This window comes from Carcharhinus amblyrhynchos, chromosome 28 (genome assembly GCF_965287045.1).
Source record: "Carcharhinus amblyrhynchos chromosome 28, sCarAmb.v2.hapA, whole genome shotgun sequence".
Classification (NCBI taxonomy): domain Eukaryota; kingdom Metazoa; phylum Chordata; class Chondrichthyes; order Carcharhiniformes; family Carcharhinidae; genus Carcharhinus; species Carcharhinus amblyrhynchos.
This window is the reverse complement of record NC_137351.1, coordinates 11,537,397-11,561,212: the sequence shown is the minus strand read 5'-3', so window position 1 is coordinate 11,561,212 and position 23,816 is coordinate 11,537,397. Positions and strand designations below refer to the sequence as shown.

Sequence of the window (23,816 nt, the reverse complement as noted above, 5' to 3'; positions counted from 1 at the left end):
TATCTCAGAGGTGTGATTCTTCAAACTCTCCAAATTCACACGATTTAGCTTGTTTCCTCATTGCGGTTACGTGCTGACTGATGTTTTAACTGCCTTGTGTGCACATTAAAAATTTATATCTTTCATACATGATGTTTTTCTCAGAGCTACAGTAAGCTCAAAATTTTCCATTATTTCCTTCCTCAGCACTTTCAAATGTGAATATGTTACAAACTTCTAGGTGTCCTTCCCCTGCTCCATACAGAAAGATGCCATTCTGTATTTCACTGCCCGTTGCTGTGAGGTACAGACCGAAGTGCTACTGGAATCTCCTCCAGTTTTCTGAGAGATTGCCCTCCAAACTGAGCTCAGTCAGTGGTTTCAGAATCTCCATTGTTACGTTTAGTTCACGCCTGACACCATGTTTTTAATGTTACAAGATGAGTAATATAATTATTGCAAACTAATTTTACTAAGAGCAGAATATATTCACAATTAAAGGCCTGTAGCCTAGGCCTAGAGTCTGGTTACAACTTACATTTACATGTGCAATCTGATGCTGACTCTCAGGTCTAGTGACCAATGAAATACAGAGTGTACTAGATCATATTTAACACTGGAATCCAAAACCATAATCTCTAATATCATGACAGTCCTGACTCTTATATTCATAAAACGTAGGAGCAAAATTAGGCCACTCGGCCCATTGAGTCTGCTCTGCCATTTAATCATGACTGATATTTTTCTCATCCTCGTTCTCCTGCCTTTTCCCCATAACCCCTGATCCCCTTATTAACCAAGAAGCTATCTACCTCTGCCTTAAAGACACTCAATGACCTGGACTCCATAACCTTCTGCAGCAAAAGAGTTGCACAGATTCACCACTCTCTGGCTGAAGAAATTCCTCCTCATCTCTTTTATAAAAGAATCGTCCCTTTAGCCTGAAGTTGTGCCCTCTGGTTCTAGTTTTTCCTACTAGTGGAAACATCCTCTCCACATCCACTTTGTCCAGGTCTCAGTATTTTGTAAGTTTCAACAAGATCCCCCCTCATCCTTCTAAACCCCAATGAGTACAGACCCAGAGTCCTCAACCGTTCCTCATACGACAAGCTCTTCATTTCAGGATCATTCTTGTGAACCATTTCTGGACCCTTTACAAGGCCAGCACATCATTCCTTAGATAAGGAGCCCAAAACTGCTCAGTGCTCCAAATGGGGTCTGACCAGAGCCTTATACAGCCTCAGAAGTACATCCCTGCTCTTGTATTCTAGCCCTCTCGACATGAATGCTAACAATGCACTGCATTTACTCTTACTATTACAACTAATGTTCTCTTTATCTCTATTGAAACTTGCTGTGTGCTATCTTCTGCCCCTCTCCAGGCCATGTTGCCTTCCATTCCACTCTCTCCAGGTCATGCTGCTCTCTGCTCCACCCTCTCCAAGTCACACTGTTTTATCTAATTGTGATGGAGTTGGTTGAAGAAAGAATTTAAATGGTATCATGGGATTTTCAGATTCTTCTAAATAAGTAACTGTTTAAAACCTCATTGAAAGGACAACAACATCAATTCAACTCTGTTCCTCATTTTTTCTGCCACACTGTTTAATGCTTCTGCTATGAAATTCAGCAGGTTAATAACGTGTTTTTGTTCTCACTGATTTTGCAATCTGATAAACAATAAATATTTCACCCAGAAGTGTTTAAAACAGTTACAAAAAGTATTATGAGAAATGCCTTCAATGCAATTATTTAGGCGGGATTAATCTTATTTTGCACTCCATCTGTTAAACTACCCAATCTTACCTCGAAGTAGGAGATGCTGTACTTAAAATAGAACTGTGATTTATCAGTCTCCATAGCCACCTGGTGGAATCTAAGCAGAACAATACAGTATCTGAAGTGTTTTATACCAGTAAAAAGTCTGACAACACCAGGTTTTAGTCCAACCTGGCATACCCACATCGTGTTTTATACCAGTCAGATTTGCAGGTGAATTGGGTTTGAACTGTGGCTGAGGCAACAAACTGGATGACAAAAAGAATACAATAAGGCTACTGTACATTTTCTCTCACCATTCCTTCCCTGATCCTCCCCCAACTCACAAAATAAAACTCAAAATATATGTTCATTTTTGGCATTGGCAGGCTCTAATGATTTATTCCTTAGTTTAAACAATTAACTAAAAGTCCAAATTTCACAGTACCCCACAAAACCTTACTTCTGAAGTTGCATTTAAGTCATCACTACAGTTTTGCAAACCCAGTGGTTGTGCGAGGCAGGGTAATGAAGTGGGTCGATGCAATGTTTTACCAGTAACGAAACTGCTCCTTTAGGCACTAGACAAATCACTGGAAAGGGTGGCAGAGAATGTGAAAAAATGCAAGAGAGACAGATTGAGGTTAAAGTAAATTGTTGAGACATGTACAGATTACTTGCCTGTGTCGTAGATGACATGGGAGTATCTAGTGTTAACAATAGGTTGGAAATTGTTCTAAGCACCTGAAAAACTAATTTATTGTTTAAACTGGCCATGTCCTTTGAACTTCAAACAAAAAAACCTGGCAAGATCACTTAACTATACTACTAGAATGGGACAAATGAGCTGCTGTGTAGGTTTCATCCTGGATTAAATTGTCATAGTGATTTGGTGCAGAAATAATTTGAAAGTGGGCTAAAGTTTTTGCAATAGATTGCATACTGGGAAGTACAGTGACGCAGGGCTGGAGTCAGCTAACTCAGCAACATCTATTATTGAGAAACTGGAGTACTTCAATTTTTAAAGTTTATTTACTTGCATCACAAGTAGGCTTACATTAACATTGCAACAAAGTTACTGTGAAAATCCCCCAGCCGCCACATTCCAGTGCCTGTTTGGGTATGCCAAGGGAGAATTTAGCATGGCCAATGCACCTAACTAGCATGTCTTTCAGACTGTGGGAGGAAACCCATGCAGATACAGGGAGAACATGCAGACAGTGACCCAAACCAAGAATCGAACCTGGGTCCCTGGCACTGTGAGGTAGTAGTACTAACCACTGTGCCATCCCTTTTTTTTACATCAACTAGATGTGTAGTTTACGATTTACATAAAGAATAAGTAGGAGCATGTTTCAAAGCCATGGCCTCAAGAGGCTGAGATCAATCTGCCAGCAAAAACCTCCATAAACAACCCTTCTTTACACATTTGACCCAATTCTGTTCACTGTTGACAACAAATTTAAATTGAAAAGTAGCATACACCTATAGTAATGCTCAAAGTTTTTTTATTCATTCTTAGTATACGGGCATCGCTGGCTGGCCGGCCAGTTCAGCGTCAACCACATTGCTATGGCTCTGGAGTCACAGTAAAAAGTCTGACAACACCAGGTTTAAGTCCAACCGATTTATTTGATGAGTGAGTGTACTATCAAATAAATCCGTTGGACTTAAACCTGGTGTTGTCAGACTTTTTACTGTGTTTAGCCCAGTCCAACGCCGGCATATCCACATCCGGAGTCACATGCAGGCCAGACCAGTTCAGACCTGCAGATTTCCTTCCCTAAAGGACATCAGTGAACCAGATAGGTTTTTCCTACAATCGACAATGGTTTCATGGTCATCAGTAGATTCTTAATTCCAGATATTTTTTATGGAATTCAAATTCTACCATCTGCCCTGGTGGGATTCAAACCCAGGTCCCCAGAACATTAGCTGAGTTTCTGGATTAATAGTCTAGGAATAATACCACTAGGCCATCGCCTCACCTGTTGCGAAGTAACCTGTGGGAATAAAAATCAGGAATTTTATACCACGCAGCCCCTTCTAATCCCATTTTCAAGCACTTGACCCATAGCCCTGGAGGTTATGGCAATGCAAGTGAATATCTAAAAACTTCTTGTGTGTTAGGAGTGGGTGAAAAGGTTTCTCCTGAACTCCCCTCTTAGCCTCCTACCTCTTACCTTAAATCCACATCGCCTGGTCATTGATTAGTAAAGGAGTCAAAGAAGTGCCTTTTATCCAACCTATCTATGCTCCTTTTTATAATCATATACGTATCTATTAGGTGTCCACTGAACCTTTGTTGCTGCAAGGAAAACAACCCAGTCTATCCCATCTCTTCTCATAGCTCAAACCCTCCAGCCCAGTCAAACCTCCTGTGCATCCTCTCCAGCGCAAACACATCCTTCCTATTATGCGGTGACCAGAACTACATTGTAGTACTCCAGTTGTGGCCTAAAGAGCCTTTTATACAATTCCTGTATGACCGCCCTGCTTTTCTATTTATGCCTCAGAAAAGACAACTCTCTTATATCCCTTCTTAACCACCTTTTCTATCTGTTCTGCCACCAACAAGGATCGGTGGAAATGCACTCCAAGGTCCTGCTGATCTTCAGTATGTTCAAGGGTCCTAATTCTTTGACTTAGTAGCCCTCCCCAAGCATACTATCGTCTCACAATTTTTCGGGTTGAACTCCATTTGCCACTGCCTTGCCCACCTGACCAATCCACTGACATCCTCCTGAAGTCTATAGCTATCCTTATTACTATTTACGTCATCTCAATCTTCTTGATTGTATCCCCTCCATTTAAGTTCAAATAATTAAAATACACCACAAATAGCAAGGCTTCCAGCACTGAATTGTGTGGAATCCCACTGGAAACAGACTTCCAGTCACAAAAACCTCTACCGTCACTCTCTGCTTCCTGCCTCTCAGCCAATTTTGGATCCAATGTGCTATTTTGCCTTGCATTTCTTGCCAAGTCTGCCATGAGAGGCCTTGTCAAAGCCTTGCAAAAGTCCATACAGAACACATTAAATGCATTACCCTTATTAACATTCTCGGTTACCGCCTCAAAAAATTTGATTCAATTTGTTAAACATAACCTTCCTTTAACAAATCCATGCTGCCTATCCCTGATTAGCCTGCGTACATCCAAGTGTAGATATATTCTGTCTCCAGAATTCTAAATTTCCCCACCATCGAAATTAGATTGACTGGCCAGTAATTTTCTGGTCTACCCTGACCTCCCTTTTTGGATAATGAGACAATGTTAGCAGATTTCTGGCACCTCGCCTGTGGCCCTATTATCTCCTCCCTTACCTCCCTCAACAGCCTGGGATACATCTCTTCCAGGCCTGTCATTTAAGGCTGACAAACCTGCTAGTATCTCCTGACTCTATGTTAATTTTCTCCGATATTTCACAGTCCTCCGCCCTGATGGCACCTTGTGTTGGTGAAGACCAACACAAAGTATTCATTAAGGACCATACGCATGTCTTTTGGGTCCTCACGTAGATTGCTATGTGGTCTTAATTTGCCTTACTCTTTCCCTAGTAATTCCCTTGCTTTTTGTATATTAAAAAATACTTCTGAGTTTTCTACTAACACCAAACTAACCTACAAGTCCAGTATCTGATTATCTCTTGCAATTTAAAATCTTACTATGCAGAAAACAAATCAACAATGTTTGTCTTGTAGGCCAAATGTGAACTCAGCTAATTCTTCCAAATCACTGTTTACAGTGAAAGATTCAATGAAGATGGTGAATATTTACTGTGCATTCACTTAGTGTAAACACTCAAATGCTGACAACCACACTTCCCAGTATGCAAATCCATGTTGCAAAATCCGCCACATTCAAATTATTTCTTCACCAAATCACTCTGACCACTGTACGGTGGTTTAACCCAAGATGCAACCTCCACAGCAGTTCAACTGTTACATTCCAGGAACTACATACTAACCTCAGAAAAGAGAGTTTCTCTAGCAGCGCTGTTGCTAGTATTTCAACACAGCATTGACATTATCACGTAAATTGTGAAGATACCGCAAGCACAGTTATAAATTTTGTTCTTCCAAAGACGCTGGACAGCACCATTGAGCTGTGTGATACTGGACTCTAGATTCAAAGAAGTTAGGGGCAATTTTGAACTTCATGTCTGACCTCAAAGTCAGAAGGCTGTGATCCAAATCCCATTAGCTTTTGGAGTGCTGCCCCTTCATCAGGTAAGTGGGAGTTCTGTTCACAAACAGGGCATATAAATATATGAACTCAATTTACAAAATAATGATGGAATGCAAGTTTTTGCAGGTAATCAAGTCTTAAAGGTACAGACAATGTGAATGGAGAGAGGGTTAAGCACAGGTTAAAGTGATGTGTATTGTCTCCAGCCAGGACAGTTAGTGAGATTTTGCAAGCCCAGGCAAGTCGTTGGGTTACAGATAATATGACATGAACCCAAGATCCCAGTTGAGGCCATCCTCATGTGTGGGGAACTTGGCTATCAGTCTCTGCTCACCGACTGTGTGTGTCATGAAGGCCGTGTGGAAAACGTTTAGCTGAATACCAGAGGCCAAATGCCCATGACCGCTGAAGTGTTCCCTAACAGGAAGAGAACAGTCTTGCCAGGTAATTGTTGAGCGGTGTTCATTCATCCGTTGTCATAGCATCTGCACGGTCTCCCCAGTGTACCATGCCTCAGGACATCCTTTTCTGCAGCGTATCTGGTAGATAATATTGGCCAAGTTGCAAGCATACGTACCGTGTACCTGATGGATGGTGTTCTCATGCGAGATGCTGGCATCCATGTCAATGTCTTGCAGAGATTGGTGTGGCAGGGTTGTGTGGTGTCGTGGTCACCAATTTCCTGAAGACTGGGGAGTTTGCTGCAAACAATGATCTATTTGAGGTTGTGGGGATGGCCTTGGCGAGATGTTCATCTTCAATGACATGTTGAAGGCTCCGGACAAGATGTCGTAGCTTCTCCGCTCCGGGGAAGTACTGGACGACGAAGGGTACTCTGTCCCCCGTGTTTATCTTCTGAGGAGGTCAGTGCGGCTTTTCGCTGTGGCGCGTTGGAACTGTCAAAAGTCAAGCACCATGTCCTGTTCTTATGAGGACATCTTTCAGCATATGGAGGTGTCTGTTGTGATCCTCCTCATCTAAGCAGATCCTGTGTATACAGAGAGCTTGTCCATAGGGATGGCTTCTTTAACGTGTTTAGGAAGGAACCTGTAGAAGTGGAGCATCGTGAGGTTGTCTGTCGGTTTGCTGAGATGACCTCCTTGATGGAGATGCACGTGTCCAAGAACGCAGCCAATTCCGGAGAGTAGTCCATCGTGAGTCTGATGGTGGAGTGGAACTTGTTGATGTCATCATATAGTTGTTTCAGTGATTGTTCACCATGAATCCAAATGAAGAAAATGTCATTGATGTATCTACTGTATAGTATCAGGAAGGTCCTGTGCGGTAAAGAGGTCTCGTTCAAACCTGTGCATGAAGATGTTGGCAAATTGAGGTGCAAATTTGGTCCCCATGGCTGTTCCGTGTGTCTGGATAAAGAAATGTTTGTTGAAGATGAAGACATTGTGGTCCAGGATGAAGCGATGAGTTGTAAAATTGCACCTGGAGATTGGCAGTTGTCGGCATTGAATACTGAGGCAGTTGCAGCAATGCCATCATCGTGGGGGATGCTATCGTAGAGTGCCGAAAAATCTATTGTGACGAGGGTGCTCCTGGTTCAACTGCTCCACGTGTACTGAGTCTGTAGGAAGTCTGTAGTGTCGCAACAAAAGCTGGGAGTTCTTTGTACAATGGATTTCAGGATGCCCTCGACATAACCTCATAGCGACGTTGCCTCATTTGCAACTTGGCCAACGTTGTCTACCTGATATGCTGCAGGAAAGGACATCCTGAGGCATGGTACATTGGGGAGACCATGTAGGTGCTATGATAACAGATGAATGAACGCCGCTCGACAATCACCGAGCAACAGTGTTCTCTTTCCGTTGGGGAACACTTCAGTGGTCGCGGGCATTCAGTCTCTGATCTTCGGGTAAGCATTCTCCAAGGCGGCCTTCATGACACATGACGATGCAGAATAGCTGTAAAGACTCGCATTCCAACCATTATCTTGTAAATTGAGTTTGTGTCTTTATATGCCATTTGTGAACAGAAGTCCCACTTACCTGATGAACTAGCTCCAAAAGCTAGTGGCTTGTGCTACCAAATAAACCTATTAGACTTTAACCTGGTGTTGAGAGACTTCTTACTGCGTTTACCCCAGTCCAACACCAGCATCTCCACACCAAATCCCACTCCAGGAAGTGAGTACGTTATGATGATGATGGAGAAAACAATGGAATTATATATACACACAAACATTGAACTTTAAAAAGACTTGAGTTTTATATTTTCAAATGGACACAAATCCCGAAGATGGGGCAGCACGATGGTTAGCACTGCTGCCTCGCAGCACCAGGGACCCGGGTTCAATTCCTGGGAGGGGTCACTGTCCGTGTGGAGTTTGCACATTCTCCCGTGTCAGCCTGAGTTTCCTCCAGGTGCTCTGGTTTCCTCCCACAGTCCAAAGATGTGCGGGTTAAGTGGATTGCTAAATTGACCCTTAGTGTCAGGGGGACTAGCTAGGGTAAATGCTTGGCTTTATGGGGATAGTACCTGGGTGGGATTGTGGTCAGTGCAGACTCAATGGGCTGAATGGCCTCCTTCTGCATTGTAGGATTCTATGGTTGACAATGTACAGTTAGCCACTGTCAGGAATGACTGCAGGATGTTCTTTAAGGGACAAAAGAAACCCTCCTTGTGTTTCCAGGCAAGATACTTCTAAAAGCATCCCCAGCAAAGATAAAAGAAAATTCCATCTCAAAGACCCTGAGTGTAATTGCCTAGATCAGTTTGTGTATTCTGGTTTCCTCTTGGCATACACAAAGAAGCTGGTCAAAAGCTAACTGAGAGCTGCCCAGAACCTGCCCATGTCTGTCTGTCTGTCACTGAAGGTACCTGCAGAAAGGAGATAACACAGTAAAAAGTCTGACAACACCAGGTTTCAGTCCAACCGATTTATTTGATAGTAAACTCTGAGTTTACTATCAAATAAATCGGTTGGACTGAAACCTGGTGTTGTCAGACTTTTTACTGTGTTTACCCCAGTCCGACGCCGGCATATCCACATCATGAAAGGAGATAACCCATCTTCTGCAGGAATATCCAAAACTCTCTCTGACTGTGGGAGTAAATAAGCCAGCAAATAAAGGATCGCAGCTAGATAAAAGGACTGAAATATCTCTACCAAACCCCTGAACACCTCAACCAAAGAATCAACTATTCGCCACAGACCGACTATACTGGAATTAATTTGTAACGGCCACAACAATTCATCGTCTAGTCCTCGCAAATCAAGAACTATCCCGTATAACATTTAATTTATATTTACTTACCACTGGACTGAACTCTAAATTCTAATCCTTATGATTGTTGATGTATGTGTTCCACCATTTCTTGTGACCTTTTACTAGTTAATAAATTTATGCTATCTTAACTCAAGAAAGTTTGGTTAAATTGGCTTGTTCTTAAACGTAACTACTGGGTCTGGGAAAGGTTTTCAAGAGAAAGGAAACCTTGCTAGTTTAAACTTTGTTGGTACCAACAGAGGGTGGGTTGAGTAAAGACACAGAACCAATCATCCCACCTCAGCCTAGTTTATAACAATTTGGGAGTATCCCAGCCGGATGGTGACAAATCAAGGGGTCTGGTCCAGATCAACAACTTTTGGGAAACTTTACCTGGGACTGGTCTTAATATTTTGTACTCCAGTGCTGTGCAAGTATTGTTCTTTTTATGAGATGTTAAACTTTATTGCTTCCTTGTGGTGACCGAAGAAGATATTTTAAAAAAAGATTTGGGTGCTTATCTGGTGCCTTCGCTAACAGACTAATACCAGTCATTGATACTAAATTTGTCTGTTGGGTTTTGTTGTGTGTGCAAATAATGTGCTTGGAAATGTTCCGCTCTATGAAAATGCAAACCTTCTATGAATTGGAGCAAATAAAGAAAAATTTTGGCACAACGGCCAAGTGTAGAAAGCCATGTTTGATTTTCTTTCTGCAGCATATTAGCATAATGTACTGTACCACTGGTACTAATACTCTAAATAAACTTAACTGACAAACGCTCTGCAACAGCCAGCTGACAATCAATTCCTTTACTTAAAGTCAACTCAAGCTACACCAAATTAGGTGAAAGAAAAACAGCCCAACATTTACACAAGGCTGAGTCTCTGGCCCAACATGCAAACGCAAACCAAGCCAAGTCCTGCAACACATTTAAAATAAAAACAAAGTAACACCAATCATGTTTCACTTGGATGGGACTAAATTACAAAATTACTCAAGCATTTCATCTTTGGTCAAATCCAGTTTTGCCTCATGATTGTGATTTATCACTCATTACATTCTACCAGCAACACAGGCTTGTCTTACTGTAAATAGTGAAATTAAATGTTTAATCTTGCAACACAAGCATTTCCATGGCTGAATAAAATGACACACGGGAAAAGTTTTAGGTTTCCATAACAAACTGCTGCATTTTTTTCCAGGAGGTCAGTTTTCTTTGGTATGGAGACTAACATTGAACACACACTGCCAAAAGATGAGCTATTGTCATCAACTTCACTAATACCAAACACAATCACTGGGCCAAGGATTTGAAATGGAGAGTTTTGTCTATAGGTAAACATGATACAAATGCAATATTGCAAGACACTGCAACATATTGAGATGGCATTAACCTGCTCAAAGTGAATAATTTCATAAGTGCAATTTTTTTCTTGTGGGTACAAATCAGTTTCAGTTTGACCGAATTTTGACAAGCCATTCTAAAAAATAGTACAAAAGGTTTGGTGTACAACCAAACCTGTGGGGTGCTTTTCTTCCCTCCATTGACGGGGCCTGTACCAGTGACTTGCCTTATGATAAGCTTTTAACTAATTGGTATCAGCCATTTCCTCACAAGTATACAGATGAGGAGCAGGGGGAATGATATCGTGATCACCTACTTTCCCAATTACAGTCACTTACTGCCACAAGATGAAAGGTAAGGATGCTGACTATTACTTGACAATATCCCATATTTAGACAATAAATTACGGCTTAGAGACATGGGTATATAGCAGATGACAATCACGCAGATTGGACAAAGTGAAACAATGAAGCATTTGAAGAAAACATAGCAGAATTTGCAAACAGTCAGATGAAAAAAATGTAACCCTGCCTCCAATTTATACCAATATCCATCAAGACCATACAGCACTAAACCAATGCCAAATTTTCCATTAATTCTGCCAATACTAATCTTTGACAACAAAAGTCAGCAGAAGACATAAGCTGAGAACTCTAGAAAACAGCCTGCATGTATAAAGCTATGCTATTGGGAATTAAGGTTGACCAATTTTACCCTGTGCAGGTTTTGTAATGGGATTAACTGATTTACTGTAAACCATTGATTTTAATAAGAAAAGGTTACAGGATCTGCAATAAATCTTACATGGCTACAGAAGTTTCAATACAGCTGATGTCAGTATAATAGGACATACTGAGGCTGCACTTACACTATTACAGAATTGTTACGGCGCTGAAGAAGGCCATTTGGTTCATCATGTCTGCACCTGCTCTCCAAATGAGCTTCATGACTTATAACTATAACTTTAGAATTGGTGAAAAGGTATAAATTTATAACATACCACATTTCGGAAGGAAATAATGGCCTCAGAGGTAGTGTAGTGTATATTTACCAAAACAAAAACAAGATTCTAAGCATTAAGTTATAAGGTAAAATTACACAAACTAGGGATGTATTCCTGGAATTTAAATGGTTAAGGATGATTTGGTCAAAGTGTCCAAGATATTATGGGAAACAAAATGGGTAGATATGGAGAAACTATTTTGGTTGATTAAAGAGTTTAGGACCAGGGCAGATCATCCATAAATTGGCCAGACCTTTCAGGAAACACATGTACACATAAAGTGTGGTAGATGTTTGGAACTCTCTTTCACAAATGACAATTATTGTTGAGTCAATTGTTACTTTTAAAACTAAGATTGATAGATCGATTTTAACCAAAAGCATTAAGGGATAGATAGGTTAAAGTGAGTAGGCAAAACATTCGTGAGTGTGTCCAATTTGGCAAAAAGAATAGAAAGATTGAACATTATTTAAATTGAGAGAGACTACAGAAAACTGTAGTATAGGGAACCTAGGTGTTGGTCTTTACTAATTACAAAGTGCAGCGGTGGAGTATAAAAGTAGCGGATTCTTGCTGCAACTGCTCATGACATTGGTGAGACAGCGTACAGGACAATATTTAGTTTTGGTCTGCTTACTTAAAGAAGGATACACTTGCATTGGAAGCAGTTGCCCAATGAGGGAAGGTTGGAGCAGGTTGCGCCAATACTCATTGGAGTTTAGAAGAATGAAAAGTGATTGTATTCAAACATTAATATTCCGAGGGGACTTTACAGGACAGATGCTGAGAGGATGATGTTTCCTTTCGTGGGGGAAATCTAGAATGAGGAGGCATATTGGATGTCATCAATTTAAGACAGAAAAGAAGAATTTCTTCACTTAAAGGAATTCTCTTCCACAAGGAGCTAGAGAGACTGGACCATTGAAAATGTATGAGGCTGAGTTAGATAGATCTTTAATTGACAGGGATCATGGATGATGGAGGTCATGAAAGAAATTGCTGTTGAAGCTACAATCAAATCAGCCATGATCTCAGTGAATGCCAGAGCAGGCTTGGATAAGCTGAATTGTCAACTCCCATTCCTACATTTTAAGACAATGGGGCATATGAAGTTACGTCAGAGATCAGCTATGATCTCACTGAATGGCAGTGAAACTGGTTGGAGGGCCTAAATAACCTCCTCCTGCTCCTAAGTGCCAGGGTATTGCCCCCAAAAAAAAGGAAGTGTGTTGTGGGACCTTCAGAATCATGAGAGCTGAAGGGGCCATATTTTACTTTGTATTCAAAGGTTGGAAATCCTTATGTGCTGAACTAAAATCCCGATTGGAATTATGTGCTTAAATCTCTGGGCTTAAGCCCAGAGGCAACAGTTTGACCAAAATTATTGAGTCATAGAGGTTTACAGCATGGAAATAGGCCCTTCGGCCCAACTTATCCATGGCGCCCAGTTTCTATCACTAAGCTAGTCCCAATTGCACACATTTGGTCCATACCCCTCTATGCCAATCTTACCCATGCAACTGTCTAAATGCTTTTTAAAAGACAGAATCGTACCCGCCTCTATTACTACCTCTGGCAGCTCGTTCCAGATACTCACCACCCTGCGTGTGAAAAAATTGCCCCTCTGGGCCCTTTTATATCTCTCCCCTCTCATCTTAAACCTATGCCCTCTAGTTTAAGACTCTCCTACCATTGGGAAAAGATGTTGCCTATGTAGCTGATCTATGCCCCTCATTATTTTATAAACTCCTACTCTCCAGGGAAAATTGTCCCAGTCTATCCAGCCTCAAATTGTCAAGTCCCGGTAACATCCTAATAAATCTTTTCTGTACTCTTTCTAGCTTAATAATATCCTTTCTATAATAGGGTGACCAGAACTGTACACAATATTCCAAGTGTGGCCTTACGAATGTCTTGTACAACTTCAACAAGACGTCCCAACTCCTGTATTCAACCAAGCATGCTGAATGCATTCTTCACCACCCTGTCCACTTGTGACTCCACTTTCAAGGAGCTATGAACCTGTATCCCTCAGTGTTTTTGTTCCATAACTCTCCCCAACTCCCTATCATTAACTGAGTAAGTCCTGATCTGGGTCCGATTTACCAAAATGCGTCATCTTGCATTTACTTAAACAGAACTCCATCTGCCACTCATCCACCCACTGGCTCAATTGATCAAGATCCCATTGCAATCCTAGATAACTTCTTCACTGTTCACTATGCCACCAATCTTGGTGTCATCTGCAAACTTTCTAACCATGCCTCCTAAATTCTCATCCAAATAACTAATATAAATGACAAATAACAGTAGGCACAGCACCGATCTCTGAGGCACACTGCTAGTCACATGCGCCAATTGAAAAACAGCCCTCCACAGTCACCCTCTGTCTTCTGTCATCAAGCCAATTTTGTATCCAATTAGCTATGTCACCCTGGATCCCATGTGATTTAGTCTCATCAACAACCTACCACACATTACCTTGTCAAAGGCCTTACTAAAGTCCACGTAGACAATGTCAACTACACCATCTTTATCTACCTTCTTGGTTACCCCTCCAAAAAACTTAAAATTTGACAGGCATGATTTTCCACTCACAAAACCATGTTTTGACAGATAAACTTTCTGTTTTGAGATTATACACCACTGGACTTTTGCTATTTACCCTGAATTGCATAAACTAATGTGGGAAATCAACATAAGGAAGATTTGCACTAACACATGAAACTGCAGAATATTTTTCAAGTGAGGTGCACCACACTTAAAAAAAAAATCAATGAATGAGAATTAAAAGTCTAAAACATAACGCAACATATTTCAGCTGGAACATTCTTATTTTGATCAGTTCTATCCCTTAGGACAGAGGGCATCAGCACTCAAAAATGGAAGATGTCACCAATTTGAACACTTGGTGTCTTTGCCAAGGTACAGCACAATATGGTGATAATACTCAATTTTATCCCACTACAACCTCTCTTGCCACATCCACTGTCTTTAAATTGTCAGACTGTTGGTTTGACATCCACTATTGGTTCATAAACTTCCTCCAACTAAATATAGGGAGCCTCAAAGCCTTCCGTCCTAGCAAACACTGTTCCTGAGGCAATCAATCCATCCCTCACCCTGGTCAGTTTACTTGCAATGTTAGTGTCATATTTGGCATTATCACCAAGGATACCTGTTTCTATGTGTGTAACATGGTTTAATTTTGTTCCTCAAGACTGACCGAGACAGCACGGCATTTGAGCAGCAGTGAGCTTGACAGCAGCGGCGCGCCCCCAGCACTGACCACCCGACGGCGCGGCGCGCCCCCAGCACTGACCACCCGACGGCGCGGCGCGCCCCCAGCACTGACCACCCGACGGCGCGGCGCGCCCCCAGCACTGACCACCCGACGGCGCGGCGCGCCCCCAGCACTGACCACCCGACGGCGCGGCGCGCCCCCAGCACTGACCACCCGACGGCGCGGCGCGCCCCCAGCACTGACCACCCGACGGCGCGGCGCGCCCCCAGCACTGACCACCCGACGGCGCGGCGAGCCCCCAGCACTGACCACCCGACGGCGCGGCGCGCCCCCAGCACTGACCACCCGACGGCGCGGCGCGCCCCCAGCACTGACCACCCGACGGCGCGGCGCGCCCCCAGCACTGACCACCCGACGGCGCGGTGCGCCCCCAGCACTGACCCTCCGACACGGCGGCACTCCCCCAGCACTGACCCTCCGACACGGCGGCACTCCCTCAGCACTGACCCTCTGACACGGCGGCACTCCCTCAGCACTGACCCTCCGACACGGCGGCACTCCCTCAGCACTGACCCTCCGACACGGCGGCACTCCCTCAGCACTGACCCTCCGACACGGCGGCACTCCCTCAGCACTGACCCTCCGACAGGGCGGCACGCCCCTAGCACTGACCCTCCGACACGGCGGCGCTTCCTCAGCACTGACCCTCCGACACGGCGGCGCTCCCTCAGCACTGACCCTCCGACACGGCGGCACTCCCTCAGCAGTGATCCTCCGACAGGGCGGCACTCCCTCAGCACTGACCCTCCGACACGGCGGCACTCCCTCAGCACTGACCCTCCGACACGGCGGCACTCCCTCAGCACTGACCCTCCGACACGGCGGCGCTCCCTCAGCACTGACCCTCCGACAGGGCGGCACGCCCCTAGCACCGACCCTCTGACAGTGCAGCACTCCCTCGGCACAGACCCCCCGACAGTGCAGCACTCCCTCAGCACTCGATGGAAAGAGGGGAACTGCCATCAACCGGGCTCAGAGGCCTTTCCCTCCCTCAGGCCGGGACTGCAACCCGCCATTCCGGCAAGACAGTGCGACAGGACGGCTCCATTACTCTCAAGCCCTTTTTCCTCACCTTTCACCAGATTCTCCTCCACAAACCCCGGGCAGCAGCTGACGAACAAAACGCTGGGAATCTCCATCCCGCCCGGGCCCGCCGCTCACCTCTGACCTCTCACCCTAACAACCGCTGGGCGGGGTCAGGAGGCGCCTGGCTTCCCACTAGGCCTCACCCTCCCCTCCTCAGCAACTGCCTTAGACAAACATTTAAATTCAAATCTGACCGGTTACGAGTACATTTTACTCCACCCTGAGCTAAAGATTTTGATTATTCTCGAAGTGGCTTCTTTATTTTTTATTCCTGGAGCCGGCAGAGTGTGGAATGTACCAGAAGAAGTGGGAACCAGTTTTAATCATGTAACTCTGCACAGAAAACCTATGAAAGAAATGACACTACATTCTTTTGTTTTACACATTAACACCAAGTAATTAAAGCGCCATGGAAAATTGTGGCGATCAGGATGAATTATCCTTTCGTTAGTCCTTGGTGTTTATATATTTACCCCCTCTTCCCCAGTGGTAGGGGCTGTGTTCTGTTGCTATAGAAACCCAGGAGGCTGACAACAAGCAATGGAGAGATGGTGAGAGGTTGAAGGAACTGTGCCCACTGAGATGGCAGGACACATAGCAAGCAATAACACTGATGTGGCACATGTATTGGTCAAGGTACTTCAAGGATTGAATATTTCTCGTGATCTAAGGGCCTTAAAATGTCAATTGAGCCGAGTGTTGTATGGCCTGGAAGCAAATTTCAATAGTTTAAAGAGTGAGAGTGTGTGAGTGAGAAGGGATCTCCTCGAAACTTATAAAATCCTAACAGGTTTAAACAGGGATAGATTCAGGAAGAATGTTCCCAGTGGTGGAGGAGTGCAGAACTAGGGGTCATAATTTGAGGATAAGGGGTAAACCTTCTAAAGTAAAGATGAAGTAGAAGTTTATTTATTAGTATCACAAGTAGGCTTACATTCACAATGGAATGCAGTTACTGTGAAAATTCTCTGGTCGCCACACTCCAGCACCTGTTTGGGTACACTGAGGGAGAATTTAGTATAGCCAATGCACCCAACCTGCACATCTTTCATCTGTGGAAGGAAACTAGAGCACCCGGACAAAACCTGCATGGAGAATGTGCAAACTCCACATAGACAGTGACCCAAGCTGGGACTTGAAACTGGGTCCCCAGCACTGTGAGGCAGCAGTGCTAACCATTGTGCCACCTGAGGTGAGGAAATATTTCTTCAACCAGAGAGTGGTGAATGTGTGGAATTCACTACCACAGGAAGTAGTTGAAGCCAAAACGTTGTTTGATTCCAAGGAATAATTAGATATAGCTCTTGGGGCTAAAGAGATCAATGGATATGGGGGAAAGGAGGGAAATCAGGATATGATGATCAGCCATGATCAAAATGAATGGTGGAGCAGGCTCAAAGGGCCGAATGGCTTACTCCTGCTTCTAGTTTCTATATTATGTTTCAATGGTTTAAAGTTTATTTATTAGTGTCACAAGTAGGCTTACATTTTCACTGCAATGAAGTTTCTGTGAAAATCCCCTAGTTGCCACACTCTGGTGCCTGTTTGGGTACATCACAGGAGAATTTAGCATGACTAATGCACCTAACCAGCACATCTTTCAGACTGTGGAGGAAACCACAGCACCCAAATGAAATCCACAGAGACAGTGCAGGGAACTTGTACAGCCTGCATGCTGACCCAAGGCAGGAATCAAACCCAGGTCCCTGACACTATGAGGCAACAGTGCTAACCACTAATAACTTTCAAGGAGAGAATTGCATTCAACGTCCTGCATTTATTTTGCACCTTTCATAACCACGGTGTGTCCCAAAGTGCTTTTCTGCCAATGTAGAGCCTTCGAAGTGCAGTCACTGTTTTAATGTAGGAAACATGGCTGGCGGGGAGGAGATGGCCTAGTCGTATTATTGCGAGACAATTAATCCAGAAATTTAGCTGGTGTTCTGAGGGAACAAAAACAGAAAATGCTGGAGAATCTCAGCAGGCCTGACAGCATCTGTGGAGAGAGAATAGAGCCAACGTTTTGAGTTTGGATGATCCTTTGTCAGAGACTAATGTTGGCAGGGAACTATAGGCCGGTTAGTTTAACGTCGGTTGTAGGTAAAATGTTAGAATCCGTCATCAAGGAGGAAATAGCGAGGCATCTTGAGAAAAAGTGCTTGATAGAGCAGACGCAGCACGGTTTCGTTAAAGGGAAGTCGTGTCTGACAAATTTACTGGAGTTCTATGAGGATGTGTCTAGGGCGGTGGATAGAGGAGAGCCGGTGGATGTGGTCTTTCTTGATTTTCAGAAGGCGTTTGACAAGGTACCTACAAGAGGTTATTGCAGAAGGTCAGGGGACATGGAGTTGGGGGTAGGGTGTTAGCGTGGATAGAGGATTGGTTGTCAAATAGGAGGCAGAGAGTGGGGGTCAATGGGTGCTATTCGGATTGGTGGTTGGTGACTAGTGGAGTGCCCCAGGGATCGGTGCTGGGGCCTCAGCTATTTACCATTTATATAGATGATCTGGAGGAGAGAACCGAGTGTAGGGTGTCGAAATTTGCTGATGACACCAAGATTGGTGGAACGGCAAATTGTGCGGAGGGTGTGGAGAGTCTGCAGAAGGATCTAGATAGGCTGGGCGAATGGGCCAGGAAATGGCAAATGGAATTTAATGTTGGCAAGTGCGAGGTGGTCCACTTTGGTAGGAATAATGGTAGGAAGGACTATTACTTAAGTGGCGAAAAACTGCAGCAGGCGACGGTGCAGAGGGACCTCAGGGTCCTTGTGCACGAGTCGCAAAAACCCAGCTTGCAGGTGCAGCAGGTGGTCAGGAAGGCGAATGGGATGCTGGCCTTCATAGCGAGGGGGATTGAATATAAAAGTAGGGAGGTCTTGCTGCGGCTGTACAGGGCATTGGTGAGGCCGCAGCTGGAGTACTGTGTGCAGTTTTGGGTGCCATACTTACGCAAGGATATTTTGGCCTTGGAGGGAGTGCAGAGGAGGTTTACTAAGCTGATGCCGGAGTTGAAGGGGTTGAGCTATGAGGAAAGGCTGAATAAATTAGGCTTGTACTCGTTAGAGTTTAGAAGAATGAGGGGAGATCTCATTGAGACATATAAGATGATGAATGGGATGGATAGGATAGAGGTGGAGAGACTCTTCCCGCTCAGAAAGGACAGTAGGACTAGGGGGCACAGCCTCAAGATAAAGGGGGGGCGGTTTAGAACGGAGTTGAGGAGGAACTTCTTCACTCAAAGGGTGGTGAATCTCTGGAATTCTCTGCCCGTTGAAGTGGTGGAGGCTACCTCGCTAAATATTTTTAAGACGCGGGTTGATGGGTTTTTGATAAGAGAGGGGATTAAGGGTTATGGGGAGAGGGCGGGAATGTGGAACTGAGCCATGACAGATCAGCCATGATCTTATTGAATGGCGGGGCAGGCTCGAAGGGCTAGATGGCCTACTCCTGCTCCTATTTCTTATGTTCTTATGTTCTTATGTTCTGGGAACTCAGGTTCGAATTCCGCCAGATGTTGGAATTTGAATTCAATAAAAGGTACCTGGAATTAAGAATCAACTGATGACCTTGAAATGATTGTTGGAAAAACCCATTTGGTTCACTAATGTTCTTTAGGGAAGGAAATCTATCATCCTTACTTGGTCTGGCCTACATGTGAGTCCAGAGCCACAGCAATGTGATTGACTCTCATATGCCCTCCAATGGCAACTTAGGGACAGGAAATAAATGCTGGCCAGCTAGCGTCACCATGCCCCATGAATGGATAATTGTTTTAAAAAATTGAGCATAGCACACTCCTGCAAACAGCAATGTGAGAATGACAGATCATCCGTTTTAACGGTGTTGGTTGATGGATAACCAGTGGACAGGACACCGGGGTTTTATTGCTAGGCAAAATAATTTTAAAGGACTTTTTACATCAACCTGAGATCAAACCATTTAACATTTCAGTTGAAACACCACACCTCCAACAATTCTTTGCACTGGAGTGTCAGTCTTGATTTTTGTGTTCAAGGATATACCTTTCTAACTCAGAGGCAGGATCACTAACTGCTGAACCACATCTAATCCTTTTTTTTATTAGTCTCAAAAGGGAACTCGATAAATACTTGAGACAGGGGGATTGGAACTAATTGGATAATAGGCATGATGGGATGGATGGCATCTTTCTGTATAGTCAGTAAGTTTTACTGTTTACTAGTGGATATGATGTGGATATGCCAGTGTTGGACTGGGGTACACACAGTGAAAAGTCTGACAACACCAGGTTTAAGTCCAACCGATTTATTTGATAGTAAACTCACTAGCTTTCGGGTTTGTCCCTTCATCAGGTGAATGGAGAGTTCTGGCCTCAGACAGAGCATATAAAGCACAGACAGTTTACAGATTACTGATTAGAATGCGAATCTTTACACCTAACCTGCTGTTCAAGTCCTAAAGTGGCCGACAATGTGAGTGGAAGGAGCACTGATCACAGGTTAAGGAGATGTGTATTGTCTCCAGACAGTACAGTAAGTGATGTTTTGCAAACCCAGGCAAGTCACGGGGGTTACAGATAGGTGAGACGTGAACCCAAGATCCCTGTTGAGACCGTCCTCATGTGTGCGGAACTTGGCTATCAGTCTCTGCTCAGCGACTCTGCGCTGTCGTGTGTCGTGAAGGCCGCCTTGGAGAATGCTTACCCGAAGGTCAGAGCTGAATGCCCGTGACCACTGAAGTGTTCGCCAACAGGAAGGGAACAATCTTGCCTGGTAATTGTCGAGCAATGTTCATTCATCCGTTGTCGTAGCGTCTGCATGGTCTCCTCAATGTACCGTGCTTCGGGGCATCCTTTTTTGCAACGTATCAGGTAGACCACTGTTGGCCGAGTTGCAAGAGTATTTACCATGTACCTGGTGGATGGTATTCTCACGTGTGATGATGTCATCCATCTCGATGATCCGGCATATGTTGCAGAGGTTGCTGTGGCAGGGTTGTGTGGTATTGTGGTCACTGTTCTCCTGAGGGCTTGATGAAGACGAACATCTCACCAGGGCCATCCCCGCACCCCCACTTCTTGCTTTCAGACAACCACGCAACCTCAAACAGACCATTGTTCGCAGCAAACTACCCAGCCTTACCAGTAATAGGAAATTGTGAATCATTGTTGATGGTTATTTTTCAGGCTAGAGAAAGTCTTTTCCATGGAGTTTCCCAGGGGTCAGTATTGGGACCCTTGCTTTTTTTTGATACATATAAATGACCTAGATCTTGCTGTAGAGGAGACAATTCAAAAGTTTTCAGAGGATACAAAACTTGGATAAACTGCGAGGAGGACAGTATAGAATTTCAAAGGACACAGACACGTCAGTGGAATGGGCAGATGAAGTTCAATATAAAGAATTGTTAGATGATTCATTTTGCTAGGATGAACATGGGGAGACAATATAAAATTAAGTATAACTCTACAAGATGTGTAGCAGCAGAGGGATCTGGATGTTTATGTGCATAAGTCATTAAGAGTGGCAGGCCAAGTGGAGAAAGCAGTTAATAAAGCATCCAGTATCTGAGGCTTTATTAATAGTAACACAAAATACTAGAGCAAAGAGATTGTTGAACTGTATAAAATGTTAATTCTGTTTCTCTTTCCAGAGATGCTGCCAAACATGCTAAGTTTTTTCAGCATTTTCTGAATTGTTCTTTCCCCCACTTTTCCCCCTCCCCCACTTTTCCCCCTCCCCCTTTTCCCCCTCCCCCCTTTTCCCCCTCCCCCCTTTTCCCCCTTCCACCCTTTCCCCCTCCCCCCTTTTCCCCCTCCCCCCTTTTCCCCCTCCCCCCTTTTCCCCCTCCCCCCTTTTCCCCTCCCCCCTTTTCCCCTCCCCCCTTTTCCCCTCCCCCCTTTTCCCCCTCCCCCCCTTTTCCCCCCTCCCCCTCTTTTCTCCCCTCCCCCTCTTTTCTCCCCTCCCCCTCTTTTCTCCCCCTCCCCCTTTCCCTTTCTCCCCCTCCCCCTTTCTCCCCCTCCCCCTTTCTCCCCCTTTCTCCCCCTCCCCCTTTTACTCCCTCCCCTCCTTTTCTCCCTCCCCCTTCCTCCATCCCCCTCCCCCACCTTTTCTCCGCACTTCCCCCCTTTTCTCCCCACCTCCCCCCCTTTTCTCCCTCCCCCACCCCCCTTTTCTCCCTCCCCCTCCCCCTTTTTCTCCCTCCCCCTCCCCCCTTTCTCCCTCCCCCTCCCCCTCTTCTCCCTCCCCCTCCCCCTTCTCCCCCCCCTCCCCCCCCCCCCCTTTCTCCCTCCCCCTCCCCCCTTTCTCCCTCCCCCTCCCCCCTTTTCTCCCTCCCCCTCCCCCCTTTTCTCCCCCCCCCCCCCCTTCTCCACCCCTCCCCCCTTCTCCCACCCCCTCCCCCCCTTTTCTCCCTCCCCCTCCCCCCTTTTCTCCCACCCCTCTCCCTCCCCTCCCCCCCTTTCTCCCTCCCCCCTTTCTCCCTCCCCCCTTTCACCCTCCCCCCCTTCACCCTCCCCCTTCACCCTCCCCCTCACCCTCCCCCCTTCTCCCTCTCCCTCTTCTCCCCCTCCCTCCCCCTCCTCCCCCTCCCCTCCTCCCCCTCCTCCCCCTCCTCCCCCTCCCCCCTCCCCCTCCCCCTTCTCCCCCTCCCCCTCCACCCCCTCCCCCTTCCCCCCCTCCCCCTTCTCCCCTCCCCCTTCTCCCCCTCCCCCTTCTTCCCCTCTCCCCCTTCTTCCCCTTCTCCCCCTCCCCTTCTCCCCCTCCCTTCTCCCCCTCCCCCTTCCTCCCTCTCCCCCCTCCCCCTCCCCCCTTCTCCCCCCTCCCCCTTCTCCCCCTCCCCCTTCCCCCTCCCCCTTCTCCCCCTCCCCCTTCTCCCCCTTCTCCCCCTCCCCTTCTCCCCCTCCCCCTTCTCCCCCTCCCCCTTCTCCCCCCTCCCCCTTCTCCCCCCTCCCCCCTTCTCCCCCCTCCCCTTCTCCCCCTCCCCCTTCTGCCCCCTCCCCCCCTCCCCTTCTGCCCCCTCCCCCTTCTGCCCCCTCCCCCTTCTCCCCCTCCCCCTTCTCCCCCCTCCCCCTCCCCCTTCTCCCCCCTCCCCCTCCCCCTTCTCCCCCTTCTCCCCCCCTCCCCCTTCTCCCCCTCCCCCTTCTCCCCCTTCTCCCCCTCCCCCTTCTCCCCCTCCCCCTTCTCCCCCTCCCCCTTCTCCCCTCCCCCTTCTCCCCCTCCCCCTTCTCCCCCCTCCCCCTTCTCCCTTCTCCCCCTCCCCCTTCTCCCCCCTCCCCCTTCCGCCCCCTCCCCCTTCTGCCCCCTCCCCCTCCCCCTTCTGCCCCCTCCCCCTTCTCCCCCTTCTCCCCCCTCTCCCCCCTCCCCCTTCTCCCCCTTCTCCCCCCCTCTCCCCTCCCCCATCCCCCTTCTCCCCCCTCCCCCCTCCCCCCTCCCCCTTCTCCCCCCTCACCCTCTCCCCCCTCCCCCTTCTCCCCCCTCCCCCTTCTCTCCCCCTCCCCCTTCTCTCCCCCTCCCCTTCTCTCCCCGCTCTCCCCCTCCCCCCTTCCCCTTCTCCCCCTCCCCCCTCCCCCTTCCCCCCTCCCCCTCCCCCCTCCCCCTCCCCCTTCCCCCCTCCCCCTCCCCCCTTCCCCCCTCCCCCTCCCCCCTTCCCCTTCTCCCCCCTCCCCCCTTCCCCTCCTCCACCCCCTCCCCCGCTCCCCGCCTTCCCCACCCGTCCCCCCCTCTCCCCGCCTCCACCCCTCCCCCCTCTCCCCGCCTTCCCACCCTTTTTTCCCTCCCTCCCACTCTTCTTTCCTCACCCCCACTCTCCCCTTTTTTCCCTCCCCCCTCCTCCCCTTTTTCCCTCCCACCCTCCTCCCCCTTTTTCCCTCCCACCTCCTCCCCCTTTTTCCCTCCCACCCTCCTCCCCCCTTTTTCCTCCACCCTCCTCCCCCCTTTTTCCCTCC

General features: G+C 46.5%; 2 protein-coding genes across 3 annotated transcripts in view; one reads left to right on the top strand and one right to left on the bottom strand.

Moving 5' to 3' along the window:
* aagab (alpha and gamma adaptin binding protein) overlaps positions 1–15,985 on the bottom strand; it is a 49,607-nt gene extending 33,622 nt beyond the window's left edge. For both annotated transcript variants that reach the window (XM_080214288.1, XM_080214287.1), the window contains exon 1: positions 15,880–15,985. In XM_080214288.1, the coding sequence (XP_080070414.1) occupies positions 15,880–15,946 (67 nt within the window). In that variant the 5' untranslated portion in view covers positions 15,947–15,985. The remainder of the gene's footprint in view (positions 1–15,879) is intronic.
* A 437-nt stretch (positions 15,986–16,422) lies between these two features.
* Positions 16,423–23,816, top strand: part of iqch (IQ motif containing H) — a 157,377-nt gene continuing 149,983 nt past the window's right edge. The window contains exon 1 of the mRNA XM_080214117.1: positions 16,423–16,529. Within this exon, the coding sequence (XP_080070243.1) occupies positions 16,476–16,529 (54 nt within the window). The 5' untranslated portion in view covers positions 16,423–16,475. The remainder of the gene's footprint in view (positions 16,530–23,816) is intronic.